The sequence below is a fragment of the Vitis vinifera genome, chromosome 6 (genome assembly GCF_030704535.1).
Source record: "Vitis vinifera cultivar Pinot Noir 40024 chromosome 6, ASM3070453v1".
NCBI classification, from domain to species: Eukaryota; Viridiplantae; Streptophyta; class Magnoliopsida; order Vitales; family Vitaceae; genus Vitis; species Vitis vinifera.
The window spans coordinates 18,297,660-18,324,230 of NC_081810.1; the positions used below are offsets into that span (position 1 = coordinate 18,297,660).

General features: G+C 32.3%; 1 protein-coding gene across 1 annotated transcript; it reads left to right on the forward strand.

Annotated features, from left to right (window-relative positions):
• The first annotated feature begins 15,188 nt into the window (after positions 1 to 15,188).
• Positions 15,189 to 17,106, forward strand: LOC100242757 (pectinesterase 2). Its single transcript, XM_002265704.5, has 2 exons — positions 15,189 to 16,130; positions 16,289 to 17,106. Exons 1-2 carry the CDS (start codon positions 15,281 to 15,283, stop codon positions 16,975 to 16,977), a joined length of 1,539 nt encoding a protein of 512 aa, XP_002265740.2. The 5' UTR covers positions 15,189 to 15,280; the 3' UTR covers positions 16,978 to 17,106.
• Positions 17,107 to 26,571: the final 9,465 nt, after the last annotated feature.

Sequence of the window (26,571 nt, forward strand, 5' to 3'; positions counted from 1 at the left end):
CATGCATGCATGGTTCTTTTGCATGAATGAGAAATGAGCAGCAAGGTAGCTAGGTGTGATGGGTAGCCCATGCATGGGACTTCATGCACGTGAGAAATGGTGGGAATGAGCTGAAAATGAGTATGGGTGAGAGAAATGGGTCTCATGGGTATTTGAAAAATGGGAATGCGTGGGAAGTATGGTGGATGGCCATGTATGGTGTAAGAAATGGGTATTAAAAGGTGAAGGTATGGTGGTGAGAATATGGATATGGTGAGGGGTGTGATGGCGAGTTTTGATGAGGTATGAGAATGGAAATGGATGGTGGACATGTTAATGGGTATTGGAAGATATGGGATATGATTAGTGAGATGAGTAGTGGGATATAGTGAGAGAAACGGGTGGTGATGTGTTGGGTATGAGGGGTGGTGAACATGAAGGGTGGAAAACCGGTGGGTTTGAATGGGGGATGGAAATGTGGTAGTGAGGGAAAAGGGTATGATGGGTATGGTTCCGCGTGGGCTATGGGTATGGGAGAGTATTTGCATGAATGGACATTGGTGGGACATCAGAATAGTTCAAAGGATAAAACTAACAGTGACCAAAACTTCCATCAAAATATTCAATGAAAACCAAGTGACACACAAATGGGGTTTCATGCATAAAACATGAACCAACAGTATCAAAACCCCTTGATAACTCAGACTTCAGCTTGAGATATATAGAAGACCAACTACCCGCATCCAAACCAAATGAACAGTAACTAGTAATAACAAAAAAAAAAAAGAAAGAAAAAAGAAATGGAGCTATCAGATGATAAGGAAAAATAGGGAATATAGAACGTCATACCTAAGAATGATCCCTTCGTCCATTTCAACTTATTTTTTGCTTGATCCCTTCATTTCCTTCTCACTTCCAGATGGTCCTCTTTCCTTCCAAATATCTCACATCTCTCATAGGAGTAGTGGTAGCTGTAGTAACAGTCTTAGCTCACTGCCTTATGCCCTGTTTTTTTAGTTCTAGTCCCATCTTGCCGCCCCAGAACAGCGCATTCTCGGGGTGGTAGGAAAAAAACAAAAAAAGTCATTTCCCTCTCTCTAGGGGTCTACAAATATGCCCCTCTTCAGTAGAGTTCACGAGTGCAAGAAATATGAACACCGGAGTGAAAAGAAAGTGTGAAAAGTGAGTAAAATGAAGTGAACTCTACCAAAGAAAAAGAAAGACCCTCAAAGGTACACAAGTAGAACACAAACTTGCTCAAACCAACAAATGAACAAAAATGGCTCTAAAATCCCTAAGAGAAGGGTAATCCGCAGAGTGTCTCTAAAGTTGCACTATGGATCCAGACTCCCTCTAAAAATGTCTCCAGAAATGACTTGAAGATCAGTGTCAAAGATGAGTAACGGTCGAACCATCTTGGAGTACAGAAAAGAATACGTCCAAAGGGAATTGTCCTATGTGAACTACATGAGAACACTAAGTGTAGGGTGCCCCAACAACATGACCAAAATATGTGTCGTGAACTCAAATGACTAAGTCATGTGCAGTGGAAGGGGTTTAGAAGAACGCGATGAACAAATGATAAGCATGAGGTAACGAGGTGAGGAAAATGAAGACGAACGTAAAATCGTGAAAGCAAGATGTGCAATGCCAGCAAATATGAATGCCAAGAGCCATGCCTATGAATGAAAAGACTAGGGAAAACAACTCTGAACACCAAAAAGAGGAAAGATGGTGACTTTAAATGCTTGAATGAGTATGTACGACAACTCTGAACGCCAAAACTAAAGAGAGATGGCGACACCGAATGCCAAGTAAGACAATGACTCTGAATGCCAAAAATGAAGACATGATGGCTCTGAATGCCAAACTGACTAATGGCTCTAAATGCCAAACCCTAGATATGATGGCTTTAAGCTTCAGGAACAAACAACGGCTCTGAACTCCAAATTGTGAACGACGGCTCTGAATACCATGAATGTAGCTCTGAATGTTGAAAATGTGGCAATGAATACCCGATCGTGATAGGATGATGGCTCTGAACGCCAGATTGTGAAATGACAATGACTCTGAACGCCAAATTGAAGAAAGATGGTGGCTCTGAACGCCAAAATAAGAAGGGATGGTGGCTCTGAACCCCAAAACTGGAGATACGGCTCTAAACACCAAACTGAAAAGAGATGGTGGCTCTGAATGCCATAACTGAGAAAAGATGGTGGCTCTAAATGCTGAACCGATGAGAGATGGTGGCTCTGAATGCCGAACTGAAGAAAAATGAAGGCTCTGAACACCAAACTCTGGAGAGATGATGGCTTTGAATGTCTAAACGTGAGAACGATGGCTCCTAACGCCAAATTGTAGATGCGACTTTGAACGCCAAATTGTAGAGAGATGATGGCTCTGAACACCTGAATGTGAACAATGGCTCTGAACGCCAAAATGAAAATGTGGCTTTGAACGGCAAACTAAAAATGACATGATGACTCTGAATGCTGAACTAAAACCATGGCTCTGAACACCAAATCGTGAAGAGATGGTGGCTCTGAACGCCAAAATGAAGATGCGGCTCTGAATGTTGAACAGAAGACATAGCGACGGATCCGAACACTGAAACTGAGCATGCGACTGTGAATGCCAAAATGAAAATGCGACTCAAAATGTCAAATGAAAAAGAGACATGATGGCTCTGAATGTCGAATTAAGGATAAATGACGGTTCTGAATGCCAAACTGAGAAGCGATGATGACTCTGAATGTCGAAACTGAGAATGATGATGGCTCGGAACGTTGAAACTGAGAACGATGATGACTCTGAACGCTGAAGCTGAGAACGATGATGGCTCTGAACGTCGAACTGAAAATGCTAATGGCTCTGAACGTCGAAGTTGAGAAGCGATGATGACTCTGAATGCCGAGATTGAAGATGCAAGGAGATAATGAAGGGGGGATATGCCCCAGTGTAGCATGCTACTACAGTTCTCAGTCCACGAAAATGGTCTGAAAGAGACTTCATGAGTCTCAAAGGATGTTTTGCTAGCGAGTCGAAATGGTTAAATAAACTATAAACATAGTCTCACAACCCATCTAACTAAAACATGAGGCCTGATGAAACGTCATAACAATCCAGATGCCTCTTACTCGAGATACTCCACTAGGGGAATGCATCATCGTATCAAAGGAATGATCCACTAGGGAGTCACAAGAGAATAGTCCGCCAAGATAACTACTACGATCTCAATGTACTGAAGAGTCACGGATAGTAGGGCAGTCAAACCTTTGAGGTCATGCTCTACTGAAGGCTCATCTCGGCGAATGTCATCGAGACTGTAACCCTCAACGTGAATAAACATCTCTCGACCGAGTAATGTGGGTTGTAACAAGCCTTTAAGAAAACAATCATTTCCACAACTGAAAGGGGGGAATATATGCCCTAGTATAGCTACTAGGGCATCTAGTCTGCCATGATAACTCAAGAATGACTCAATAGGGACATATAAGAGAGCGGACCTGTACTTCATCGAAATAATGATGCGAGAGTCTATGTATCTGAGATAACTACATCCAAGAATCATGACAACATCAGACAATATGGGCCCAACTGAATGACTCAAGAAAGGCTCTACCGGAGAATCAAGCCAAAGTGAAGTCAAATCATCAACCCAACGTGCATCTCGTAACTGGGGATGGTCATGCAAATCAATGGAGATCTACAAATCTCAATCGAAGAAGGAATATGCCCCAATATGGAATCAGGTGTGTGATAGGTCGAAAAAAAAAATCAAATGACCTCAAATCATCCATCATCGAATGTGCAGTCATAGTCATCCACATCCATAACTGAATCAGACTCACATATCAAAAAGGCGTACCTCAGAAGGGAAAGTATGACGACATTTAAATGTCAAAAAGTGCGGGCCTGACTAAATGGCTCAAAGAGGACTCCACTGGAGGATCATGATAAAATAACGAACAGGTCCTCGTCTCGGTGTGTATCTCATAAGTGGAGACGATCATGCGACTCCATAAAGATCTGTAAATCTCATCCGAAACAGAATATGCCCCAGTATGACAACAGATGTGTGATAGGTCAAAAAAATCAAATGACCTAAAATCATCCATCATCAAATACGTAATCCCAGTCATCAACGTCCATAACTGAATCGGACCTACATATCAAGAGGCGTATCCCGAAAGGAAGCATGATGACATCTAAGTGTCAAAAGGTGCAAGCTTAATTGGATAGCTCCACAGAGACTCCACTGGAGGGTCATCGTCTCGATGCGTATCTTGTAAGTGGGGACGAGCATGCAACTCCACGAAAATATGTAAATCTCAATCGAAATGGAAATATGCCCTAGTATGGCATCAGATGTATGGCAGGTCGGAAATCGGGTGACATGAAATAATCCATCATCAAATGTGTGATCTCTGTAATCCAAACCCACAGCTGAATTGGACCTACGTATCAAAATATACGTATCCCGGATGAGAAGTATGACGACATCTAAATGCCGAAAAATGTGAGTCTGACCGAATGACTCAAGATGGACTCCGTCGGAGGATCATGACAAGATAACAAATAGGTCATCGCCTTGGTGCATATCTCGTAAGTGGAGATGAGCATGCAACTCTGTGAAGATATATAAATCTCAGCCAGAGAGGAAACATGCCCTAGTATGGCATTAAATGTGTGATAGATCGAAAGATCGGACAACCTCAAATCATCCGTCATCAAATATATGATCCCAGTAATCCAAATCCACAACTGAATCAGGCCGACTTTGACAACCAAATTAGTGTTGATATGTGGACATCTGAAAGGTTACATGCAAGTACAATATATTTTATTGATGAGTTTTTATCATTATAACATTGGATTATGAGATTAATATTGTTTGTTTTAGTTATTCTTCCTCTTGTGTGGTATTTTATTCTTTAACGATAATATTGCATTTATTATATGTTTATACTTTTTTTTATATGTTTGTTTATGTGTCTCATTCAATGAATAATTGTTCAAGTAATCATGATATGATTGATATTCTTTTAGAGAAATTATGCATTAATAGTTCACTTTTGTTTGATGAAAAGCTACTCCATATAATATGATGTGTTGCACATATATTGAGTAAAGGATGGTTTGAATGTTATAAGGATATAAATTGAAAAAAATTCCTTGGTTGGTAGCACCATCAAAAGTTGAGAAATTTGAAGAAGTAACTTCACAATTGTGAATTCTATTTACATTTTTATTATGAAATATGATGAAATTTTACATACTTTATGCTTGTCAATAAAAAAATACTAATAAAGATGTATTCTCATGGTTGAAGTCATTGGAAAAATACTTCAAATGTGTGCTATTAGAAGAATGGATATATATGGCCAAAAAATATATAAGAAAATAGAGTTTCCATTTCATGCAAGGGAGTTGTTTTTTTTTTTTTTTTTTTTGTGTGTGTGTAAGAAAATACCTCAATACTGCAAATTCATTTTTTTATTCAAATTCGTGAAATTATAGAGGTTTTGCATGGTTGCTTACCTTTTCCATCGATGTTCTAAGAACGATGACAAACTATTTGATTGTATTAGTACATGTCATCTAATAATGACAAACTAACCTAACCTGATCTAATCCATTTACCAAAATCAAGACTGGATAGGATGAGATAGAGTTGCAAATGCATTTGGATGCCCCGCCCTCTCACATGTTAATTTTGAGGATGAGATCTTTCCTATAATGTAGGTCAGGCTTGGGATAAGGATGCCCCATTTTAGACCCACCATGTTGACATTTCTAAGAGAGAATTTTCATTTTCTTTGTCTTAAATGCCGGTAAGTGTTTAGGAAATCTCAATGATTTAATGAATTAAGTTCTTAAGTATAATCAATAAAATAATTTGATATTATAACTTAAAGTTAAAAATAACTTAGAATAATGAATCAAGATAATTAGCTTTTTCTAAATCTCTCAAGTATCATTTACCTTAATAGCTTATTCTCTTTTCCATTATTTAACTTCTACAACATTATTACTTAATATCAATGAAGGCAATGTGTCAATTGTTAGTTCAAAAAAAATTTTAAGTGGTTTTAGCAAATAATCTTAATTTAAAGTAAAAATTAAGTAATATGTTTTAATTCAATAATTTTAAGTATAATTTAATTTTAAATCATTTTAATTCAGTACCAATGCCCAATGATCTTTAACTTATCATTACAATTAAAATACTTATAACTTATTGAATGATAATCTTCTTACCTTTAATTAATTGATTTGGAGTACTATACTAATGTGATTTAATTAACGGAAAAATGGTGTTTAGTAAATTAATTTAATAAATTAATATGATTTGGTAATTTAATTTAAGTTGTTAAATATATCAAATATATTTGGTAAAAAAATTAATTTTTTCAAAATCTCAAATATTTTGTTCATCTCTTTTCTTCTTTTCCTCTCTTGTAACTTTATTACTAATTATCAGTGGGAGTGGATTCATCAATTAGTTTAGAAAACATTGTAAGTTGGTTTTAATAAACAATTTGAATATTTAGATTATATTTGGTTGGTAGAACATCTGAAAGAAAGACAATGAAGAGGAAATATATAAAAAGAAAAAGGTCTGAAAAATTTATAATTTTTCCTCTTGTTGGCTGTTTATGAAAAAGTGGAGGGAAAAAAAATTAAACTGTAGAGAAATGCATTTTCCCAAACTTTCCTCACATGTATACGAGGAAAATGGGGATTTTTGGTATTTTATTTTTTGTTTCATTTGGTATTTTTTTTAAGCATCTAAGAAATTTATATTTTTAACATGTATTTTTTTTCTTAACACTCTCTAGAAACTAAACATAATCTTATAAATATTATAGGTAATAAGTTTTAAGTTAAATAATTAAATATTAAGTTTCATTAAGCATCATATTATCAACTTATTATTATTATTATTATTATTATTATTATTATTAAATAGTTTCTCATCCCACGTAAACATGAGAGAATAAGCAAGTTGGCTTTATTCCATCACCAATGAACTCTATTGAGGGTAGTAATATTAACAGATTTGCAAATTCGATTAAAAAACAACATTGATTTTTTTAAAAAAAGTATTTGATAAAATTTAGAAAACACTTTTAAAAATATTAAAAATTATTTATAATATTAAAAAATCATTTTTAGTGTTTGACGAAAAAATACTTTATCAGTAATTCTCATAAAAACGTTTTTATTAAAAACACTTTAAATAAAAATACTATCAAATGCAGCCTAAATGGTTATATATGTTATAGATATGTGTTATTTCTATAACACATGTATGATGTGGGTATAAAAAAATTATAATTACTACACTAGTCTAATTTAGATTGAGTAAAATTTATGATGTTTTTTCATATGATACAGACAAGAATTTAATGCCAGACAGCCCTTTACTCGTAGTACTACCCTAGTCTTGATCGGGGCCCTAGTAACAGTGAAAATATGGTCACGGGTACTGTAGCCCACATGGGACTGAGCATGATATGATTTTCACTGCATTTTCCCTCGGCTAATTCTGCTATCTGTGCAGGGAGTCAAGGACCAATTCCCACAGCCGCAAGGAAACGCTTTGTGCACAGATAACAAACGTCATGTTCCAAAAAAGAAAGGAAATCAAGATGAAGAAATACTGGTTTTGCAGAAATAGCAAATTCCTATGTTCCATAACCCTCTCTCAGTCATGTGAAAGAAACGAATATATATCACAAACAAACAGAAGGGAAATAAAAAATGAAAATAAAAATAAAACCATATCTTGTACAAGGTGAAGATACCAATGCTATGGATATCAACATATTCACCAAAAGCTCTAATCACTATGAAGCATGCATTAAAACTAGCATCCATAAGATTAGGAGAACAAAATTTAGAACTCATCAAACCCTAACCCAATTAACATCTTCCTTTTGGAAGTCGAATAAAAGTGTTCTTTGTTATATAAAGGCTTTTGTGAATGGGAAAAATAATAAATATTTATTTTTAAATATATTTTTTTAATAATGATTGTGGTAGTGTTTTATACAACAAAATATATATATATATATATATATATTAATAAGAGTTGATTTAAAAATTATTTTCAGATTTTAGATTGTTTGTTTTTTAATTTTTCATGACTTATTATTTAATTTTTAAATTTTTTGACTGAATGAAAAAAATCACCATTTTAAACTCTCTCAAAACACAATTGCAACACTTCAACCTTAACCCTCACCACATCCTTGTCTATCTCGTTTGTACATGGTTCCACAGCCATGACCAAGGTCCAACTTTTTCAAAGTAATTTTTTTTTTTTCATTTTCTTTCTCTATTTAGGTTTATCAAGGTAAGTGTTTTTTTTTTCTCCTAAAATTTTAGAATTTTATACATTACTTTTTTTTTTCACACTGTCAAATATTAGAAAACACTTACAGTTCTTCCAAAATCATTTACAAACCAACATTTATTATGACTTGTCCAAACTCCTATTTCAAAATGTTCATATGATTTTAAATATTTCTATAAAAATTATTATTATTTAATTTTTTTTATATATTGCATTGCCTTCTAAAAAAAATTTGTTCATCAACAAGAAGGAATAAAAATAATACCTGCATGATGAAGTAATTAATAATGGAGACTGGCAATGAATAAGAAGAAGGTGAATATATATGACATTTAAAAGTAGAAAAAATTCTAGAAAAAACCTTTTTAGAGATTCTTGGTAGGCATAAAAGCCCCCAAAAAGGAAGCATACATCAGATTTACAAAAGGTGGAATCTGATCTTTAGTTGCTAGAGTTCTCGTGAGGTTTAAAGTACTTAAAAATCAGCAATAACATTGGAACTGTAGCTTATATATGGACTCCAATATTTTATGTATCATATATTCTCGTGCTCTACCTTTTTTAATCATGATATATTTGTTTACTAGTTCCAATCATTCGTCTCATCAATTATCTCTAACCTGAAGTTGCCCGGAAGCTTCCAAGCTCCCCCACCCTGATTCCATATAAATTATGTACTCTGCATTGTCTCCATCCTTATCAGAAATCACTCACTAACACTCTTGAGAAAAATGGCCACAGCATCAGAGCTCACGAGCAACCAAGAAGAAGCTCATCTACTGCCCATCACACCTCAAGAAGTGGATCCAAAGGCAGTCTTCAAGGCTGGCTTACTACCTATTCTGGTCACTGTTTCCGGGACTCTCAACCCTCTACTCATAAGTGCTGCTGCTACTGCCCAGGAGTTCCATGCTGATATTCTCTCCGACGCCTTTCATTTGACTACCTTTGTGTGCTTGGTTATTGGGGTTCTGCAGATTCTCCTCTCCACCGTCCTCCATGAAGTTCCCGGGCTGCTGTCGGTGGCCAAGCGCTTGACTCGCCTTGGTTTCATCTCGGTGAGGATCACGTTAGGGTTTGGCTCGTCTTTGGTGATGCTCGAGGCTTCTTCTGCTTGGTCTATGCTCTTCTTGTTTTTCTTCTTTCTCTGTAACACATATAAAGGTTTATGTACGCTGGCATACAAATCTGTGGAATAAGAAATGCTGCTTTTTATTCTAAATTTGCTTATTTTAGCTTCATTATTTGAGAGTGTGAGCTTAATTTCTACTCAAAATCTTAGCTTAATATGGCACTTATCAAAGATCTGATTAACTAGAAGTCTCTCCATCCTCCATCCTCCATCCTCCATGATCTCTGTTGATCTATGAACAGTTGAAATTTACACCTTTTTTTTTCCTCTCTATGTTTGTGAACTGTTCTTTTTGATAGGACTTCCGTTTGTGTTCACAAAAATTGAATCATAAATAAAAGTATGTGGATAAAATTATCAATATATCACGTACAGTACTGAAATTGACATGAAATCCAGTTAATTTAGCAAATTATTAGAGTGGTTCTAACTTCATCTCAGTTAGCAAAAGTCGAACCTGGTGCAAAAGGCTATTTTGATACATTCCTTCTTTTTCAAGGGAATTGTGTGGTTACTATATGTTTTCATCTCTACAAATTATATCAGCACCCACCTCGTTTCTCTTCTCATCCATCATTTTTATTTTTAAAATGAATATGAAGAAGGTAGTTTTACCCTCAACTTCTTAATTTGCATCCTTTACACCCATCTAATATATCAAACCCTAAGACCCTTCCCCTATTCTCCTCTCCCTTTCCTCCTCTCCATCACTTTTACTCTTCTTTAATTTAATATAAGTAAAAAGATATATGATGATGTGTAAAATGCATCGCTATAAACATACGATATCATTTGGCATCTAGTGTCACTTTATCCAATGACACAATACGAAGTACTAATTAGAGACACATCTAGTGACATTATTGTGGCTATTGGTTAGGGTTAGAGTTTATAGGATGGGGGTGTAAGAAGGTAAAAATGATAAAAAGCAAAAATTCCCCATTCATATACATTTCAAAATCTAAGATGTAAAATATAAAACATAACTAGTGCAGCCACCTATATCTTAATAACTTAAACTTGTGTAGATGCATGGCCATGGACACTATAGTGGCCAGGGGTTAGGGTTAGCACTTAAGGGTGGGTGTAACTAGGTGAGGCCATACATCTAAATAATAGTGGCGAGATATTAAATATACACATTTTTTCTCTCTTTACATCCATTTTTTACTTTTCAATTTTAGTAAGTGTGAAGATAGAAAAGATGAATGCATTTATATAACATTTTTAATTAATTATTTTCCTTCATCATCATCCTTTTCATAAAATAAAATAAAATCTAATGTAGAAAAACAAAATAAATTTCTTCGAATGCATCATAGTTATTCTCATTATGATTATTGCATAAGCCAATTTGGGCAACAAGTTTAAAAGGTCGTCTATCTGCAAAAAGATTGAAAATCAATTACCAAATTCATTTATAGATATAAAAAAAGAGACAAAACCATATTTACAGACTATAAATAACTCAAAAGAAATTGATGTCCTTGTAAGGTAATTAACCAACATATCATATACATGCTTGAAGCATGGTAAAATTGTTGAAGTAAAATATAATGTCCCTATATGACATGTGACTATTATAACAACAAATTAATCCAAGGTATGATGGAAGCATAGTGAACCTATTGGCTCAAAAGATGTAATTCTCCAAAAGGAAATAACATAAGGAAAAACACATGAAAATCTTAATAATTTCAAAGAGGCTATAAAAATGATTGATTAGACTAAATTGATGAACCTATACCCTCAATGAGATACAAATGAAATAGATAGCTTTTGCGAAGCTACATATTGAACTAGTACCCCCTTGAAAAGGTATAAATTGAATGAATAGCCTTATGAAAAAGTATGAGTACATGAAATTAGAAAGATCTCAATAAATTATGTGGACACAAGAGAAAAATGAGATCAAAATGATATTGTCATTAACAATATCTTCTCTTTTCAAGTGGCCTTTGACATCCTAACAAATAATGAGGATCTTAACCCATGAAGTGTGGAAGAATGTTGACACAAAAATGATTAATAGAAATAGAAAGAAGTAATGCAGGCAAAGTTAAAGTCATTAATAATAAAAAATGTAATTTGAACTATAGTCCAAAAACCTCAAGATATAAAGTTTGTTAGGTGCAAATGGATATACGTATGAACCCATAATGAAAAAATGAAATCATAAAATATAAAGCAAGACTAGTGCCTAGCATAGGTTTCTCATATAATAGTCTTAGAAGAACCGGATATACATCTCATTGAAGTTATTATGACAATATATATAGTGTGTGTGTATTCATAAATAATAACATATACATGAAAATCACTAAAGAATTTAAAAATATCTCAAACAAAAAAGGCAAAACCTCATAACATGTACTCAAGCCACAACAAATTCTTGAATGAATTGAAGCAATCAAGAGGGATGTGGTACAATCACATTAACAAATATCAACTAAAAGAAGGGTTTGTGAATAACCTTATATATCCCTAGGTTTTCATTAAGAAGTTAAAAACTGGATTTGCAATTATTTTAGTGTGTTTTGATAACTTAAATCTTGTTGGGGCTCTTGAAAAGTTCACTAAAACAATAACTTATTTAAGAAAGGAATTTGAAATGAAAGATTTTAGAAAAACAAAATTTTTTTCTTAACTTTCAAATCAGAAATTTTCCAAATGAAGTTTTAGTACATCAATTAACACACATTAAGAAAATTCTAAAACGTTATCATATTAATAGATTTCCAATGGTTGTCTAATCACTTGCAGGAGAAATTGACTCATTTTGTCATCATAAAAATGATGAAGAACTACTTGGTCTAAAGTACCATATCTTAATGTTATTGGTGCACTTATATATCTTGCCAATTATACATACCTAAACATTGTTTTGTTGTCAATCTATTGACAAGATATAATTCTATACTAATTTGAAGATATTGGAATGATATCAAACCCATATTCCATTATTTTCTAAAACAACTTTTATAAAATAATTTTATTCAAGAAAATCAAATCTACAATTGCTTGGATTTGTTGATATAAGATACCTTTCAAACTCCTATAAAGCTTGATCATAAACAAGGTATGTGCTTACTTGTAGTGGTAATATTATTTCATAGACATTTGTCAAGAAAACAATAATAACTACATCTTCATCAAATCATTTAGACAAACTTGTAATTGATGAAGTAGTGGTTGTAAATGGAAAATATCTGCTTTGATTCAATGTATTCAAGAACCATATGACCATTCTAGATCATATGCAACCCAATATGATTATATGAAAAAAATATGTATGCATCACATAGATAAAAGATGGTTATATTAAAGGAAACAAAACTAAACATATTTGCTAGAATTCTTTCGTAGACATGAACTTTATAAGAGTAGTTAAATTAATATTCAATAAATATGTTCAAATGATAACTTAGTAGATTTATTCATAAAGACATTATCAACCTAGCTCAATATTTAAGAAGTTTGAACATAAAATTGAAATTTATTCATTCTAGGATTGAAATCTATCAACCTCAACATTTTTTTTTTTTTTTGTGAAATCATCCTCATGTTAATATGGGGATAATCAAACTTATAAGGAGATGTATACAAAAGATGTTGGTATATTATACTCTTTTTTCCTTCATTTAGGGTTTATCCCACTAGATTTTTATAACAAGATTTTTAACAAGGTAGTCTTAAAGGTTCAAGAAAACTCTAACATCTATAAGAATATTACACTTTTTTTCTTTTACTAGGTTTTTCTGACAGATTTTTTACTACCAATGTTGAAATTGACGTATTCTTTTAGTGTGAGGTATCAAAGGGAATATTATAAATTTATTCATAAGAGTTGTTATAACTACATGTTGGACTCTTCTTTTTGCCGCATTTATTGTCACATTTAGTGTTTTATTTATTTTCTCATTTAAACTTTATTTTTTTTCTTATTAAATGAAATACCAATTAGTATAATTTTGTAACCCTGTAAAAAGGCATCCTGAGATTCAAGTAGACAAATATATCATTGATGTTCGTTGTTGTATGACTCCAAAGGGACGTTTGATTTTCTTCTTTGATTGTTTCTCCAATATTCATCATATCAAAATGTATTTTAGTATCAAAGATTAAAGATAAATAGTTTTTTTTTTACTAAAATATCAAATGCCACAAATTTAAGTTTTATGAGATTTAACATTATCAAAGAACGCTTTATAATATTGTTAAAAAAATCACAAAAAATTCAAAACCATATTATGAAAAACAATATTATTAAATTTATACTATTTATTACATGTAATAAATAATTTTAATAAAAATGCATGCTTTAATAAAAAATAAAATTTACATAATTTTTAAATTAATAACATTAGTATATATAACTTCTAATCGTACTCAATACAAAATTGTGTCTATATAACTTCTGGCTATAAGAAAATTTAACATAATTTTCATATAACTTCTTGTTATGATTAATTACACGATATTTGTGCATAGCTTTTAGTTATAGTAAAGTAAAACATATACTTTGCTTATATATAAATATGCAAAATTTACTATATGCTAGCCCAGAGTTTCTCCTATAGCAAAAATGACATAGGGTGGCTATTGATCGTATTCATATATGATGATGTTCCATAAGCCCCAACCCAGGTTCAGACGACATTTCAAGGCCCATTCCCCACACTACTTATTTTTGTTGAGTTTAGAAAACCAAAATCTATTAACGGGCCTTTAAAAAAATTACCCAATACAATGAAGTCTTGGGCCTGGCATGTGGTCAGCCCAAGTACAGCCCCCACAAGTTGGCCCCATAATTTTCAACTTGGTGCTTGTATTTTTATATGGTTTTATGCTTCTTGGGAGATAGCTTTTATAAAGCCAGTTAAACTAATGGCTGCAGCAATATTCAGCGGTGAATCTTAAAGTACCTTTGGGAAGATAACTCCCCTAATAATCAATATTTAAAGAACTGATTTTTGTAGTAAGGTTTAATTTCAAAGCTAAGGCCAAATTTTCGGTATAGGATTGAAGGATGAGACCAAGATGTATAGAGTTAGGCAAGTCGTTATTCTGCTATGATATGTTTTCAGAAGTTTGACGCTCATTCCGGGTCAAACGACAAAAAGCCCACAGTGGAGTGAAGGTTATCATCTGCCCAAGGTTTTCAAATTCTTTACAAAAGTCCTTGTTGTGAATGATGAGAACCAACCCATTTCAAAATCCTGCAAAACTTTATTGATAATTAAGCTATAATCTGTAACATAAAAAATGAGGAAACAAAAATGTTAATCTTAATGGGTGGCCCACGGCTCAATTATCCCCAGCACCTTATCTTATGAGTCACATGCACGTGACATAATTAAAATTTGAGAGTCAAAAAGATAGCAGTCAAAAAAGTGGATGGATGTTTGCGATCATGTTTGCATGGTTTTCTGTAATCAAGGTGACGCCGTGTAATGAGACATGACATGCGAACTCTTGACCTGGTCGTGTCCACTTGATCCTCCCTGCGGGGACCCATCACCTGCCTTGCTTTCCTCCTTGTCAACTGGTCAATATATTATACATATATTATGCATGGAAAGGTCAATAATGCTACATCTTAAACATCGCTTCCTCTTTATGAAGATGCAATCAAACTTGATAATGCCTACTCAAAAACACATACGCTCCATTGCCAACGCCTCTATATAAACCAACCATTGAATCCATCATCTCCACACAAACCTTCAGTGAAAGCCCTAACCTAGATACCAAACTCACCCGGTCATTTCATTACATCCATTGTTCATTACTCAAAGCCTGCAACCATGGCTTTTGTAGCTCTTGTACTCCTGTCCCTCCTGACTCCTCTCGTCTCTGTTTACTCCTCCGATGATGTAAAACCATGGTGCAGCCAGACACCCCACCCTCAACCTTGTGAATACTTTTTGAGCCAAAAGACTGATCACTCCCTCATCAAACAAAAGTCCGATTTTCTCAACATATCAATGCAACTTGCTTTGGAACGTGCCATGATTGCTCATGGTGACACCTTTTCCCTGGGCTCCAAGTGCCGGAATGAGCGAGAAAAGGCTGCATGGAATGATTGTCTAGAGCTCTACGAGCACACCATTCTTAAGCTCAATAAAACTCTTGATTCCAACACTAGGTGCACCCAAGCTGATGCTCAAACATGGCTTAGCACTGCTCTTACCAACCTCCAAACATGCCAAGACGGGTTCATCGACCTTGGTGTATCAGACTATGTTTTGCCCTTAATGTCCAACAATGTTTCCAAGTTGATTAGCAACACTCTATCCATCAACAAAGTTCCATATGCTGAGCCTAGTTACAAAGGCGGTTACCCAACTTGGGTGAAGCCTGGTGACCGAAAGCTTTTGCAGTCTTCTTCTCTGGCTTCACAGGCGAATATTGTGGTGTCCAAAGATGGCTCAGGGGATTACACAACAATAGGAGCAGCAATCACTGCAGCTTCCAAGCGATCAGGAAGTGGAAGGTATGTGATATATGTGAAGGCAGGGACATATAGTGAGAATGTTCAGATTGGAAGCGGTTTGAAGAATATAATGTTGTTGGGTGATGGGATTGGAAAGACCATAGTCACTGGAAGTAAGAGTGTGGGGGGAGGCTCTACTACATTCAATTCCGCTACAGTTGGTAAGTGTCTATCCTCTAAGCTATTGCATTGATGTTATTCCTTTTCCTACATACAATTGAGAATTTGAGAGATTGATTTGAATTGTATCTTCATATTAAGGGCCAATATGAGCATTAAGTTAATTGCTAAGACATATGATTGTGCTTTTTAATTTCAGCTGTGGTTGGCGACGGCTTCATAGCTCGTGGCATGACATTCCGTAACACTGCTGGAGCATCCAACCACCAGGCAGTGGCTCTACGATCCGGGTCGGACCTCTCAGTTTATTACCAATGTAGCTTTGAAGGGTACCAAGACACTCTCTACACCTACTCTGAGCGACAATTCTATAGAGAATGCGATATATATGGTACTGTGGATTTCATTTTCGGAAATGCTGCAGTTGTGTTTCAAAATTGCAATATTTACGTACGTAACCCTCCCAACAAGATCAACACAGTAACTGCCCAAGGTAGGACTGACCCTAACCAAAACACTGGAATTTCCATACACGACTGTAAGGTTACAGCTGCTTCAGATCTAAAGGCAGTGCAAAGCTCGGTCAAGACATACCTTGGGAGGCCATGGAAAGAATATTCTCGGACCGTCTTCCTAAAGACCTACCTTGATAGCCTAATAAACTCGGCTGGTTGGATGGAATGGAGCGGTGACTTTGCCCTAAAAACCCTATATTATGGAGAGTACATGAACACAGGCCCTGGGTCATCCACATCTGGTAGGGTAGATTGGGCTGGCTATCATGTGATTACTAGCTCAACTGAAGCAGCAAAGTTCACTGTTGGTAACTTCATCTCCGGCAATTCCTGGTTACCATCTACCAACGTTCCTTTTACTTCTGGCCTTTGAATTGATCCAATTAGTGCGACATGATGTTCTATCATCTTCCTACAGATATATTTGTAAATCTAGAAGGACAAATAAATTGGAGGGGGGGTGGCAATAATCCCTAAAAGTCTAAAGACTTGGCTTGTCATCTAATAGCTACAATTGTTTCATTGTACCTTGTTACAAATAGTATGTTATGATTCTTTATTGATTGTTGTAAATAATGATATCGTTTTACATTGTTGGTGTTTAATTCGTTTCCAATTTTTTGTTTTTAAAAATCGAAATTCTTACATAAAATGTAAGAATTCTTATAAAAAAGTAGGTAGATATATACTTTGTGTGCTCAGAAATAATTTCTTATAATTTTAAAAAGTAAAAATTTCAAAATTTTTAAATTTTGAAAAGAGTTTTAAGAACCCGAAAAATAGAAAGTATATTCAAAAGTCACCTTATTTTATTAATTTCATTTATAATTAAATAGATGACAAGGAGAACATGGACCATTAACTTTCACCCTACTAAAACAAAGGCCCTACATATTCAACACTCCTCAATGCTGAAATTTAACCATACCTAATATAGCCATGAAATCCATAAACTTTTCCCAAGACAAAATATTTTGTAAATACATCTAGAAGTTGATCATGGAGCTATAATATATGATATCTTGATAATTTTCTTCGGCCACTAACTCTCTGTGTCTCGTGCACCAATGAAATATCATGATTTGAGCTCTTTTTACGTTCTTCCACATCGTCAAACTTTTCTTAACCTAACACTATGACAAGTTGTAGAAGTTGTTGCAGTATACTTGGCGTCTATACAGTTGACGGCTGTTTAAAATGTACCTTATAGCACAACTACACATGATCTTCATTTCAGCTTGTCCAATTACTATAAAGAAAAACCACAGCTTTAGACTACTAGCATTAGTGTGCTAAATACCATATGAGCTTGATCACTAGCTTTCAAGAAAATCTTTTACATACTCCTCTTCCTTCATAGCATTGCTTTACTTCCAAGCCAAGAAAGTAACTAATCAAGTTAAGATCAGTCAAATTCATTGATCATCTTAGTATGGAATTTCTCCATTCGACTCCTCTAGAAACCATCTTGCTTGAAGTATCCAACAATTGGATTGTACCAACTGTTTGGCACCTGCTAAAAGACATCAAAAGTCTTTTTAATCAATATATGCCTTCATTTTTTTTAACCCTAACTTCACAACCTTAGAGTTCCTACATACACTTCTTCAATAAAAAAACCATTTAGAAAAGCTAACTAAACGTCAAATTGAAAAAGAATTATTTTTTGGTGACTAGTTACAATTAAAATAGTTTTAATGTTGTCTAATCATGCAATAGAAGCAAAAGTAGTTTTTTCATAATCATTATCTTTGCTCCACATATAACCTTTGGCAATGACCTTACCTTTATAAGCATTGCTTAACAAAATTGTATATTATATATATATATATATATATATATATATATATATATATAGTACTTAACTTAGCCCAAGAGGCCAAACAATGCCCAAAGACTCCTATACCTTTCTTGGTCGGACCGATTCAATCGGCTATTTTTGACAAGGTCTAGTTTCTAGTTGTAAATATGTTTTGATTTCTTCTTGTCAAGAAATAATATTATGACATTTACGCTATCCTAGTTTTCCTTATTTGAAAACTTGTTTCTATTCTTATTCAGAAATAAAAGTCAATGTTTGTCCATTGTAAAGTATATGCCTACTTACCAAACATAATCATGCAATGTTTCATACTCAATCTTATAAATCTTCAAAGCCATTTTCTATAATTCATAGTGACAGTAATAAACCTCTCAGGTAAAACAAATGGTTTTTAACATTTATAGATGATCATACACTAGTATGTTGGGTTTATCACTTGAAGGAGAACTCTGAAACTTGCCAAATCTTCCAAAACTTCCATTTAATGGCCAAAATAAGTTCTAAACACAAATTTAGGTTCTAAAAGTGAATAATGATAGAAAATACTTCCATTCTATCTTGAGAGAATACCTAGCAAAACAATGGATAATTCAAAGCAAAAAGACTAAAATATGTTGATGGTGTAGCTCTCATGGCTTCTGATCTTAAAGTATTCTTTTCATAGGTGATCATAGATCATCTTGATTTTCTAATGGGATGAAGAATTCCTTCTTCTTCCAAAGTCATCTTTATTGTCTTGGAGATAATTGGTGGAGGAATATTTTGACCTCGCTTCAATTTCTGAACCAATATCTTCATGTTTATCTTGGGAAAGGATGGAGAGGTTGTCTTTGAAGAGGTTTTGATACTTTACAATTGTCTTAATTTTGGTAAGTTGAGTGTGAATCTGGAACTTCTTGAGAAGGAACTTAGACGCATCTTCTAAGGCTAGGGTGTGAGAAGGATAATTCTGAAGATACTTTTGAACTACCTAGATTGAGGCATCACTCTTCAAGTCATTCCACCATTTTGTCTTAAAAGTTCTTTCTAAAAAGGGAAAGATTGCTAAGGCATATTCAGTAATGATATAGTCCTACTAGATTATCCATGCCAGTGCAAACTCTAAAGAAGAATAATAGTTAGGGGAAAACTAAAAGTTCCCTTGGGGAAAAAGGATATTTGGAAAATCCTAAATCCCTAAAGAAAGAGAGTTGGGAGGATCATTGTTGGGCAAAAACAACTTCACCAACTATGAAACTAGAAGGGTGTTGTTAATTTAAATGTGAATTGAAAATAGAACATCCTTAATGATAAAAGTTCTTATTTAGAATAAAAAAAAGGCATCCAAACATGCCCTCTAACAATCCCAATAATTAAGAAGTCTGGGCTTAGAGAATTTGGAAAATTACCTTGAATAGTTAGAATTACCTCTCCATTGTGAAATTCTAAGGATATTAAGGATATGGAAAGTAGAGTATTAAACTTATCTGGATAGTGCTTAATTTTGATAGATTACTTAGTATCCACAAGGATAAATTCATAAAATTCTCTTAATTTTAAGTGATCAACTAAAGGATAGTGCAAATTATCATAAAAGGTTTTCTTAGCAATCTTTCTTGGGTTTTCATTGAACTATTCTCTCTTAATAATCATAATAGGTTAATTGGGATTCTTTTTCCAATCCTGAGAATTTTTAGAAACTGGTGTGAATTTAAAGAAAAACTTGAAGCTACATCCTTTTGAAAGAAAGAGAATTGAGAAACCTATTTAAAGTCTAATTAAGACCCTCAGCTTGATGGAAAATGAGTAACCTTAAAGGGTTTTGGTTGGTCCAAAATATCATGATAAAGGGTTACAAACTTGTTAGAAAGGATAGAATAGGGCCACAAGGAGAGGGAATGGAAGAAATGAAAGAAAGTTGATTTTTTTTTTCTTCTCCTTCTTGTTCAACCTAAAGACTCCAAGGAAGTTTTCTAGTGCTTAAAATACTAGAAGAATCTTAGGTTTTCTTAAAATATTTAATTAGGTTATTGTGGTTTCTTAAATGATTTTGAAGGGACTTAGAAGGTTGGATAGCCTTTTTAAGGGTCATTGTTTTGTGAATCTTGCAAAATTTCATGCGTAAGAAAACTAGGGAATAAGTTGTTTTTTCCCTTAATAGATTAATTTAGAAATAAATAATAATTAAAATTGTGTGTCATTTGCCAAAAATATGCTTAGAAGCTATATTTTTAACAACCTTTTACAAAATTTATTTTGTTGATTTCCAATCAATACAAATGAAAAACTTTTGATTTAAAATATCATCTTGAAATTTTGAAATCCATAAAATAATACTTAAATATCTCTTTTTTGATTGTCCAATAATTGAATTGGGCTTGATTCCAAGTTTATGAGGTACAAATCTTACTGTTTCTTCTTTGCCCCCAATTTTTTTGCTAAAGAATCCCACAATACCCTATTTCTAAAGTATTTGTTTCAATAATCTTAAAGGCTTTAGGATTAGCTAATGTAAGGCATGACAAAGCTGCAACTTTGGTTTTAATAAGCCTAACAATTCTAGTATGTTTCCCATGGTATTGGATCCTTCTCAAGTCTTTGCTTTAAAGGTGCACATAACTGACTTATGTCTTTGAGAAATTTTAAAACATAATTGAGACTTCCTAAGAAATGCTATAATTGTTTCTTATCCTTGATCTCATTTGGAAACTTATAAGTGAATTGAACTAATTTCTAAGTTGGAGTTATAGTTCCTTGGTAGATACCTAGGAATCTAACCTTGGTCTCCAAAAGATTAATCTTAGAGGCTAATAAACTTAAACCATTTTCCTTAATGGTTAGGATAAACTTATTAAGGTGTTTCTAGTGTTTTTTCATAAATGAAGAGAAAACTACAACATCATCTATATAAACAATGAGAAATTCTGAAAATATCTTAAAAATCTCATTCATTATGTTTAGGAATTCTAAGGGTACATTCTTAAGTCCAAAGAGCATTACATTCCATTCATAATGTCTAAATGATACTATAAATGTTGTCTTATAACAATCCTTTTTAACAAATTGGATTTGCTAAATCCTTATTTCCTATCAAAGTTAGAAAATATGTTAGACTTATTACTAACTTCTTTGATTGAAAAAATAATATGATTTTCTTTAGTCTTAATTTTCCTACAAATAGTTGTGGATCTGAATTCATTTAAGTTTCTCTCATATGGAGAATAAGCAAACTCAAAAAAGATCTCTTGTTAAGGAGTTTTGTCCTTATACCTTGGTTGTCTACTTCACTGATGGGTTTAGATAGTATATTTCTTCTCTTAAATCTTATACCAAAATATATAAAGGGTTGTTGGATACACATCCCTTAATTACAAACTTGTGCTTTAGACAATTTGTAATTAATCTCTAATCAAACTCTTTTTGCACAGTAAAAGGCTTCCTTAGCTTTTTGTTGGACGTCTGTTAAACCTACATATATTGGTGTATTGTCTTAACTCTTGGACTTCTAACTTATATCATTCTATTTCTTCCTAAAGATATTTAATAGTTACTTCTTAAGGGGAATTATGGTTAAATCTTATTAAGATTTCATCTAAGTTATAAGGGTTTATAGTCATCCTATTTTATAATTTGTGAACAAATTTGTTAAAAATTTCATACAACTTTAATTTTATTGAAGAGTCTACTACTTTACGAAGTCATGCTAAAATTAATTTGTGTTCTTTGGTGAAAACATCTATAATCTTGGGTTGACAATCACAAGTATCCCTAATACATTATTCTTGATCACTAGATCTTTGACTTACACTTTGTTTAGATTTTGAATTTTGTTAATATCATCTTGATTATCTTATTTAGTAATGGATTGAGATTCTAAAGTGTTTAGCATTAAACCACATAGCATATCTTTTAACTAATCTAAAACATTCAAGTTATTGATTTTTTTTTTCTACCTTACAATCTTCTTAAAATGTTCTACTTTTCTTAAAGCAATCTAGGTTTGAATGTGAAGGAGTTTCTATTTTCTTATGAGGTTCTTTGGTAGACTTTCTCACATTATATCTAAATCTTTTAGTTTTATTTTGTCTATGTTTTCTATATGCTCCTCATTTGTTAGGGTAAAATTTTTCCTTGGTTTTTTGACTATTTGTCTCTTTCTAGTTTGCTTAGATGATGGAGGCTTAGCTTCTTTTTTACTAAATCTAAACTGACTACAAAATATTTTAAATTCAATTCCTTTTTATAAATGTTTTGTTTAGATTTCATTTGTTTCTTAAACTTAATATTATTACATAAGTTAATATTTTCTATAATAATAATACTTACAATTTCTCAATATGTTCATTTATTATAAGGAATTTGACCATTAAGTTGTTCTCTAATCTTAATCCTTATTTTCTCTATAAAAAAGAAAAAGAAAAAAGTCTAGGTCTAAATAATCTTAAGATAAATTTTTCTTTCCAAAAGGATTGATTATAGTTTTATCTTAACATTACTTTGGTTAAAAGCATGTCTTTATACCAGCTAAAATCATGAAGTTTAGGTCACTTAAGGTTGGTTAAAAGATCTATGGTTTTATCTTTGATCTTAGATGCATCTCCTCTGAAATGTTAGAGATAAAGAAAATTAGAGTAGAGATTGCATTCTCTGTTGTCTTTTCCTTCCTCATCCTTCACTATTTCATTTTCTAAACTAGTTCTATAAGCTCTTAATATAGAACGCAAGATTGCATCCTCAGTCTTTCCTTATCCTTTGCTATTTCATTTTCTAAATTAGTTCTATAAGTTCTTAATATAGAACTCCTATCTTCAGATGTAAGATAATTATCGTACTAGCCTTTTAATCAGTTTGCAAACCCAACAATTAGTGTCTAGGCAACAACATGGTCTAACAATCTATTATTTAATTTATAGTTTGTGCTAACCATAATCATCTCCTAAAGTTTGGTTGATATGTTACAATCAAGTATACCATCTATGTTCTATTCATAAATGTTCGACTTATATATGAAGTGTGTATATATTGATTCTTTTCCTCATATTGCATATAAGGGAAGATTGGTCTAGGGTAAAAATTCTTAATCCTAGAAATTTTCTAATTATGAGTTTCTTTAAAAGTTTTTATTAGTTCATTATTCTTCAACATTTGGACTAGAATCTTCATTAATAGCATTAATTCTTCTTATATAAGAAGATTATGAGGTATCTAGAACAATCAAATTCTCATTTAATGCTTTTAACATCTCCCTTATTCATTTTATTAGATCTTGGTTTGGTATAGGATTTTCCTCAAATTTCTTAGATAACTTAAATGACTTAAATAAAGGCTGATCATCTTTTTTGTTGAAGGTTGTCATAATGTGTTCTTGGTTTTGGATGACTTCTTTTGCTCTATTGAGTTGATCTCCTAAAGTCTTAAGAAACATATTAGTATAATTATTTTGTTCCATGATTTTCTTAATATTTATTGCATTAACATTTCCTTTGTCATCAGTTTTAGTTTAAAATGTGATGCTCTTACTATTGTCCCATTAACATATTTGTCTATCTTAGCTTTTGGAGGATGAATGGATTCTATATATGATGATATTATCCCTAGTTTTTCATTATCTAGTATTTCTTGAGTTATTGTTAATATCCTTGAATGGATAACTAGGTTATTTATTCTTTAAAGGTTTCAAACCATTTCTAAAGCTTAACATGAGTTTGATGTTTTCTTAAATAACCATAAAATTATTGATATATGTTTCTAAATACTTGTGAAACATTACTAAAGTACCATAACTTTTTTCTCTTTATTTTCTTCTAAGAAGAATTCTTGTTTTAACAATTCTTTGTTAATTATAAAATCATGATATATTAATTAATCACTTGGGAATATGTGGGTAATAAATTTGATAATTCTTAGTTAAACTATCTTTAAAATAGTGGGGTTGTGTTATATTTGTGAGGCTTCTCACTTCTAATAACTTAATATTCTTAGGATTCAAATATGTGGATCCTTCCTCCATCTTAGTGGTTCTAGTTGGAATATATGAGCATGATACCTTGAATGGTTCATATTCTAAAATTTAGGAGTTTTGGAATGTTTGAAAGAATTAGAGAATATTGAATCTCCTCATCCAAAAGGGTATTGAACAATTTGTTCAATTTTTTTCTTTTTCTATTCTTTGCTTTGTGAGTTCCACAACGTTAGAGAAATGGTATGATTCCGGAAAATCAACTCTATATTCCACATGATTTTGTTAAGGATGATAAAGTTGGATTTACTAATTTAATCTGATTGAAAAATAATAGTTTCTCCCTTAGGACTAGTGCATCCCAATACTACACCGATGGTCATGCTTTCATATATGAATTTTGTAATTATGGAGATTGGACTATTTCCTTCTTTAAACTTAAATCCACGAGTCTTAACATGGAGGACAATTGAATTCAAGATGCCAACATCTCTTAATTTCACCATGAAATTAAGGAAACACTAAAAGTAAACCGGTCCATCATTTAATCATGTTTGAATTGCCTCGATAATGGATACTTTGTAATCAATATCTCCATTATCCCTTCGATGCATAACAATTGAGGCATTTAAGCCTATTCTAACCAATGACTTAACAACCACTTGAACCATTCCTAAGTGTATGAAATTATAATCTTTCTTATGTCTTTCTATAGATTTGTTATCTATCTTATTATTTAATCATCTTGTTCAAAGTTTATGGTTTGTTCAATCATCTTAACCATGTACATAGTTGAGAAAAACTTTAATGATCATTTCATATAAATTTTTTTATTGGAAACCATAGGTATTTTTCTATGTTGTTTTGAATCTTAGGAAAATTCATTTCTTCACTATTTACAATATTTTCTTGAGGATTTAGGATCTTCTAATCATAGATATCTCAACATTAAACTCATTTTAAGTCTTAATCTATTACGTGTTCACGAGTTTACAAATTTAATTGAGTAATCACCAAAAACCCTGCCCCAAACACCTCTTCTTTTGGCTAACACGGGCTCCTCTAAATCCCCTCTAGGCAACTATTACTCCTAGAATAGATGAAGTCCTAAAATAAATTGAATAACCATTTCCATGGCTATGATATCATAAACACGCGTGACAATGCGTATACATGGTAAAAGTCCTAAAACAAATTCAATATATAAATATATATTAATAGCAACTTTGAGATTCTCCCTCTCTCTCTCTCTATGTACTGTCTATAATTATTCTTTTTTAACAGTTTCAAAGTGTTTATAATATTTAATTACGTACTTTGTTCCACAAATGTGATGTCCAAATAATTTGTTGTGGATTGTTTGAGTGGGAGATATTTAGAAAACCTAAAAATGATTTTTTTCCTACCCTGATTATGAATAGATTAATTAAATTTGAAAAAAAATGTAAAAAACAAAATGATTTTGTCATGTTCAATTATAGTATGAATAATACAAAAAATTATAATTAAAATTAATTACAAGTTTATAATTTTCAAATATTAAATCTTTGTACCAAATAGTTAAAATAAATAAAATGAGTTTAAAGTAATATATAAAAATAGTTTAACTTTAAATTAATATTTTATTTTTATTCACTTTTTCATTTCTTTTAATTTTCTTCTATCTTTATTTTTTATTTTTTTTATTTTTTTTTAAATTTTCTTGGAATCAAATATACCAATCCTTAATCTAAAAAAAGAAAAGAAGGAAAAGAAAAAAGAAAAAAATTGAATATTTGAGAAAGCCAAATAATATTTGTGACCAATAACTAAGGATGACAACATGGGGGGTTTGGAACGGTGGTCCTAACCCAACCTCATCCCGTTTATTCAAAATAATTTTTATACCCATCCCATTTAACTTTTTTTATTTTTTATTTTTTTTAAATTACTTTTAAATTTTTAATTACATTAAAATAAATATATTTTATAAATAATTAAATTATTATATTTTTTATAACTTATTTTATTGAAAATATTTTATTATTATCTATGTATTAAAAATAGTAAAATAAAATTTAAATTAAATTAATTTTATATATAATGGATAAGACAATACCGTCTCGGATTTAAATTTTTTTTTTTTAACTCATCCCATTAGAAACAGGGCAAGACGGATATCCGGAAAAAACATACTCCATTGTATCCCTACCGATTACTCAAACCGT